The 6,800-nt window shown below is 32.0% G+C and overlaps 1 protein-coding gene across 1 annotated transcript; it reads left to right on the forward strand.

Annotated features, from left to right (window-relative positions):
* Window positions 1-202: 202 nt before the first annotated feature.
* LOC133669988 (auxin-responsive protein IAA16) lies at window positions 203-2,907 on the forward strand. Its single transcript, XM_062090365.1, has 5 exons — window positions 203-684; window positions 1,775-2,007; window positions 2,120-2,255; window positions 2,368-2,429; window positions 2,545-2,907. Exons 1-5 carry the CDS (start codon window positions 413-415, stop codon window positions 2,580-2,582), a joined length of 741 nt encoding a protein of 246 aa, XP_061946349.1. The 5' UTR covers window positions 203-412; the 3' UTR covers window positions 2,583-2,907.
* The last annotated feature ends 3,893 nt before the right edge of the window (window positions 2,908-6,800 follow it).

Below are 6,800 nucleotides of genomic sequence, written 5' to 3' on the forward strand. Positions count from 1 at the left end.
TGGGAAGGCATACAAAAGCTAACGAGGCCTGTCCACTTGCATTGCCGCAATCATTCTATCCTATACATCATCCATGACCTAACTTCCCCGACAACCCATGGGGTCCGTCCAACTAATTTAGTCGTACACGTGTCAGCATCTCCACCCTCTAAAGTCCCCCATCACCATGTCCCAAAAAAACCATATATTATAGCACCCTATAGCTAATTTGGCCCTTCTATTTCTTCTCGCACTACTATTCTTCAACCTTTATTACATGTGCATACCATAAATCTCTCTACATCAAGATAATTAGTAGCAAGAAATTAACATCAACAAGAAGAAAAGAGAGAGAGAGAGAGAGAGGGGATAAGAGCGGTGTGTAGTGGTACTACTTATTTTCAAGTATTGGAGGTTTTTCTTTTTGTGAAGGATGACTAGCATAATGGGAGCAGAGCCTGAAAAGTATAGCATGATTAACTTCGAAGAGACTGAATTACGTCTAGGGTTACCTGGAGGAATTGGTAACGGAAATGATGGTGAGGTTGCAAAGAGTAATGGGAAGAGAGGGTTTTCTGAGACTGTTGATTTGAAGCTTAACCTCTCTACAAAGGAATCAGGAAAGGGAGGCGACGAGGAGAAAGTAATGAAGGAGAAGACCGTTGCTCCTCCGGCCTCTACTGATCCTGCAAAGCCACCGGCCAAGTAAGTTTTCTTTTATTTTAATTTATTTCTCTATTTCTGATCACACCATTTATGGACTTATGATGGTTATTATATATTTTGTATTAATTGCATGCTCCACATACATAAAGAGAAGCATACATTTGACAGATTTATTGTGTTCAGGAAGCTATAGAAAAAGATAATATAATTAATGCCCACCCACTTTGTATGTTAATCACGTACGTGTATAATAGCAGCTCAGGTCAGCAAGATGTGATTTAATTATTTGAGCTTAACTAGGAGAAATACTTAATTCAGGTGAGCAAGACAATTGGATTTAATGAATCATCTAGCAAGTATCCTGGCGAAAAATTCTTTTTGTACTTTTTTTTTCCACATAAAATTGTCTTTTCCTTTCATTGTCTCATATATATATATATATATATATATATATATATATATATATTACTGCTAGTTGTGTAGTTATTATACTATTTAATTAATCTTATTCATGGAAGAGTTGCAAGAAGATGTGCTTCCTCCTTCTTAGCTGGATTTTTCATGGCTTTGGCTGGTGTCTGTAATAAAGGAATAGAACAAAACATATGGAATCTTTACTTTTCTCGACAACCAAACAACTAAGGATAGAGAAAAGGGAAAAGATAGTCTGTGGCTAAGCTACCAAACGTCGTACCCGTGAACGAAAATTTTATGTTGTCCGAATCCATTGTGCACCATAATTTATATAAGAAAAATCCCCTTTTCATAAACGGGACCATGAGATACACATAAAAATATATATGGTACTTCTTTTGTTCGTAAAGATTAATTCTCTTTTTTAAAAAAAAAACTATGGTGACCATATAAGATATAGGCCAAGGTGCATGTTATTGCCTTATTTTTATTGGATAAAATTGTTTGGAAATGGGAATTAAAAAAAAGTGAAGGTTATCCTCTCTATTTAATAAAATTTATAAGAAAAACACATACAGGTGATACATTGTTTTTGAAAGAGGAGATTAAAAATAGATATGATCATGTTAATCAATTTTTTTTGTGGTCCTAATCATTCTGAGAGTGTTAAATATTACCAAAACCCTAATAGATATGTGTTTCAAATCAATTTCAGGGCACAAGTTGTGGGTTGGCCACCCATTAGATCATTCCGTAAGAATGTCATGGCTGTACAGAAGAACAGCAATGACAACGGTGAAAAATCCGGTAGCAGTGGCACCGGTGTGGCTTTTGTTAAGGTTAGCATGGATGGTGCTCCGTATTTACGAAAAGTGGACTTGAAATTATACAAGAGCTACCAAGAACTCTCTGACGCTCTAGGCAAAATGTTCAGCTCCTTCACCATTGGTAATAAAATGCTACATACATAAATTCCAAATTAGATTATTAAAGTGTAACATATGAATTTAAATAATTATCTTACAAATTCACCCCCATTTTGTTTTTTTTCTTTCAAAAGGTAACTGTGGCTCACAAGGAATGAAAGATTTCATGAATGAAAGCAAATTGATAGATCTTTTGAATGGTTCCGATTATGTGCCAACTTATGAAGACAAGGATGGAGATTGGATGCTTGTAGGAGATGTTCCATGGGAGTAAGTTCGTAATTAACTTCTTTCATATTAATCTCTTACGTACCACATCAAGCAATTATTTGATCATTGAAAGTAATTACGCGGACTAATTAATTCTTCATTAATTTGGCAGAATGTTTGTGGATTCATGCAAGCGCTTGAGGATTATGAAAGGGTCTGAGGCTATTGGACTTGGTTAGTACTGGGCCATGCCAATATTGTCATGAAATTCAAATTAATCTGTAAACCATACCTTAAATTCGTACGGTGAGACTAACATGAAATCTTCTTGATCTTGATCTAATTGCAGCCCCGAGAGCTGTAGAGAAGTGCAAGAACAGAATTTGAAGTGCTTTTTTCCCAGTCAATTTGGTCAGCTGATCCAATCGTCCACAGAGAAAAGGAACAGGCTAAAAGGGGATTTGAGCTTTGAAGTTTGGATGTCTATGTACCATGTTTTGTTTTGTTTTTTTTTTTTTAGTTTTTTCTTTTTCACATACATAGTAAGTACTCTCAAGTATATGAGGAAATATATTTGAAGGGATTTGTTAACTAGCTAGGAGCATGAAGTAATAATAGAAGAAGATGTTTATAAAACTTCTTTTGTTATGTTTGGTCATGTGTAATGTTTATTATCAGAATGGCTTGCCTAATAATGTCCTTAATTATTGTTTCTAGGTTGTCATGAGTGTGTTTTTGTCCCCCTTCATTTTTGTTTGATGGTGGCAAGGTTTTATTTAACCAATGTATGCATCATATATATGAGATTCTCTGCATAATATGCAATTTTTGAACCATCATAGCAGATTTTTATATTTTGTTTCCCTTTTTTTGTGATTGGTTGAGGAGGCAAAGAATATGATCCATGAACAAAGTGATAAGGATGAGGAGCAAGGCCATGTGCTTGCTGCTGTGGGGCATTCATGCCATCCATTGTTTTTTGTTGGCACATTGCTCCCACTTTGTACCATTAAAAGCCGTTGAAAGTCGATTGATATTTGAAGATGGGAAGGAATCACTAGCAAAAGAATATTTCGTAAAATAATAAAATAATAATGGGGCATGTTTCTAACACAGATTAATATTCAATATCAAATAATTATCTTAATCTGCAACAACTTGAAACTTATATATATTTATAAACTTATGTATATTTACATTATCTTATTAATCTGCAACAACTTGAAACTTATATATATTTATAAACTTATGTATATTTACATTATCTTATGCTTTTTAAAATTCATACATGGCTACATTACCTTGTATTATTAATAAGATTTTAATTATAAAAGAGAATGAGAATAATAAGATTTGAATTCATAAGTATTTAATTATCAAAATTCTGTTATCATGTTAAAAAATTATCTAAAATATAATTATATTATTTTAATAATTTTAATCAATGTAGTAGTTTAGTCAAGCTCACAGTGTCATTAACATTGGTTTATTTATATGTTTTGCCAACGTTTAATGATGCTAAGAATTCTAGAAGTCAAGGAAAACAAAATGTTCTTAAAAAATTGCAAACTTATATATATATATATAAAACTTGGAGCTAATTAATTTTAAGGAGGAAATGGAGAAGTTGGAGCCATGTGGGTAAGATTTCCAACATAGAACTAGGGATTTGTGAACTTGTCTTCTCCTCTTAAAAAATTCTTAAAGCCATAACTTAATGAGGGTATTATGCTTTCTTTTTCTATGAAAGCATGCATAAAGCTCTTTCATTTGATCTCTCCAACATTAAAGTCGAGATTTGTAAGATTTGTCATCTCCTTTTCAAAGATTCTTGACACAAATAACTTCAGGAATATTTTAAAAATCTTCCCTTCTTTAGTAAGTGTCTATTTTTTAAGAATAAATCACTATCTCAAATCAAACAAAATCACATTAATCCATAAAAAATGATCACATTTGCTTTTATTTAGTATGTTTTAAAAGAGAAAATTGTCGTACAAATATTACATGATAGTTACAATTAGCCAACTAAGTGTGCACTTGGTATTGTAGTGAATTTTGTAATTATCATTTGAAAAAATAGGTTTAAAACATTTATAAATTATAGATTTTTCAGAACTAATTTTTTTTAAAAAAAATCAGTAAAACCCATATAAAACTATGATATAGGTTAATTAATCAAATATTTTAGAATTTATAGTGAAAGCAAAACATATATTAACTGTATTACATATAAACAAACGAAGTGTAAGTAAATAACAATATAACTACTCGTACAAAAAAAAAAAAAAATATCACTTGCTAATCCCCATGTTAGTCCATATTGTGCTGCTGTTCTTTCTGGTAAAACATGTTGATTGATGAAACTTATTTGCTCGGGCTTTCTTTGACAGAGAGATTCCACTTCTTTTAATGCCTGCCTATCCATGAAAATTTTGGTGAACTTAAAGGAGCTCAATAAAATCCCTTTCTTTTTCACTATATCAGAAAAACACCTAATTAAGATCATTGGCATGCACAAGAGTGGTATATAGAAGAGACTGTTCACAACTTGTAGGTTTCATATGGAAGAGTGGTATACAGAATTAGACAAACGTTTCTGAAGATATCTCAAGATCGGATTTTTTCTTTATAAATCATGGAAAGAGAGAGTATATAAATGTATTTAACCTGGTTTTTCCGAATAATATTAGTGAATGATCTACTCAACAGTAAGCACTAAATTAAAAATGGTGCTTAATTAGCTGTCTCATGATAGCAAGCCCTACGAGATCACTCCAACCAGTCCTTTCTTTTCATTCATGAGGATTCTTGAAGATCATAATGGGCATCTCCACTTGGCCAAAAGGAAGTTCCTACTGTAGGATCATGCGCAGCCCAAGTACAAAAGGCGTGTCATGATGTGGTCCTTGATTTTATGCCCTATCAAAAACAAGTTAAAAAAAAAAGAAATGATATGAAAGAAGGCTCAGACAGATCATCACTAAGAAAACAAAAAATTTTAGTCCAAAAATAGTGTTCCGGTCAGCTTATATGTATCTCGACTAATTCTACGAGTCCTGAAGTTAATGATCATGTAAGCCTCCAATGATCATCATATGAGCAACCACAGGGCTCGAACCTGAGACCACAGAGGAAGCAAACTTCTTGGTATCACTGGATCACCACCTAGATGATTGAAAAAAGATTTATTTTGTGTTTTGAAATGATGTTGAAATTATATTTTTTAAAAATTTAAAAGTTTTTTTATTTAAAATTATTTTTTTATATTTTCAGATTGTTTTGATATGCTGATATTAAAAATAATTTTTTAAAATAAAAAAATTATTATTTTAAAATATTTCAAAAAAAAACCATTTTAAATTATAACCGCTTTCAAACTTTCAAATTCTACTATCAAATTCTACTATTATCCAGTGATTTAGAAGATCATAACAACTTCATTATCATGTTGGGTTTGATTAAGAGATATACTTATTTAAAGGAGAATAATACACATCGAGACTGCTTCGGCCATAATTAAAATAGAGAATGGGCGCGCATGCCCAACTTCTCTATCAAAATCAATCGTGCTGTCCTAATTGTTAGGTTTTTTAGTCCAAGCGATAAACCTTGTATGCTCAATGATATCCATGTCCCCCTCCTTAATAAGTTTTGGTTTGAATTTCTTTCTTTATTTTTTTATAAAGGAAAAAAGTAATTTTATTTTAAAAATATATACATAATATATAAAAACAAACTGTTTTCGAATTTTAGATCATATTATTGCGTATTAGTAATTTATTTGTATGGATAGGTGTTGTATAGTTATAAACATTTTATGTTTTTTTTTTCACTTCGCAACAAGTTTTTGAATATTACACTTTGCAAGATTCGTCAAAATAATTTTTGAAAATCATTAAAAATATAATAATACCCTTTATATAAATTAAAACATTGAAGGTAACCATTACCACATAACTTATTCTCTCTCTTCTTGCCAACCTTTATGCTCTCTCTTTTAAATACAAATCTAAAAGAAAAACCCAAACACTTTTCTAGATATTGAAGTTGCGGCAGCCACACCTTAAGCATGGTGTGCGGGTCTTATTCATTCTCTTTCAAAAGCGTCCTCTATCTTTTTCATGTTAAATAATGTGTTCAATATTGTTGTCATACACTCGAATCGCGGAGGCGCGATGCTGCGACGATCCTTTTTGGGTGGGGGTATGGAAGGTTTTTTAGTTTGGTTAGGGAGTCGTTACCTAATATTTCAGCTGCTAGGAACTCTAACTGGTTTTTTTTAGAGATTATAGGCGGGGATTAGTTGTGTAAATGGAAGGTATTAACACTCTAAGTATGTCTTACATGAGGTAAACTACATTGTTTTTTATTGTTTACTATGGTCTGATGATGTCTATTTCTACTTACCTACTATGATGGGTTTACTGCGATGAACAAACCCTGGTTTTCTAGGTTAAGAACTCAGTCTGGGAAGGTGAAATATCCTTAATTATCGTTGAGACTTTTTTTGGGTAAAACTGATATTTTTGCTACTACGTCATTGCACATAATATTTAAATTCCTTGCGGATTTTATCCTTATATTCTATGTGAATGAGTTGTA

This window comes from Populus nigra, chromosome 12 (assembly GCF_951802175.1).
Source record: "Populus nigra chromosome 12, ddPopNigr1.1, whole genome shotgun sequence".
Taxonomy (NCBI): Eukaryota; Viridiplantae; Streptophyta; class Magnoliopsida; order Malpighiales; family Salicaceae; genus Populus; species Populus nigra.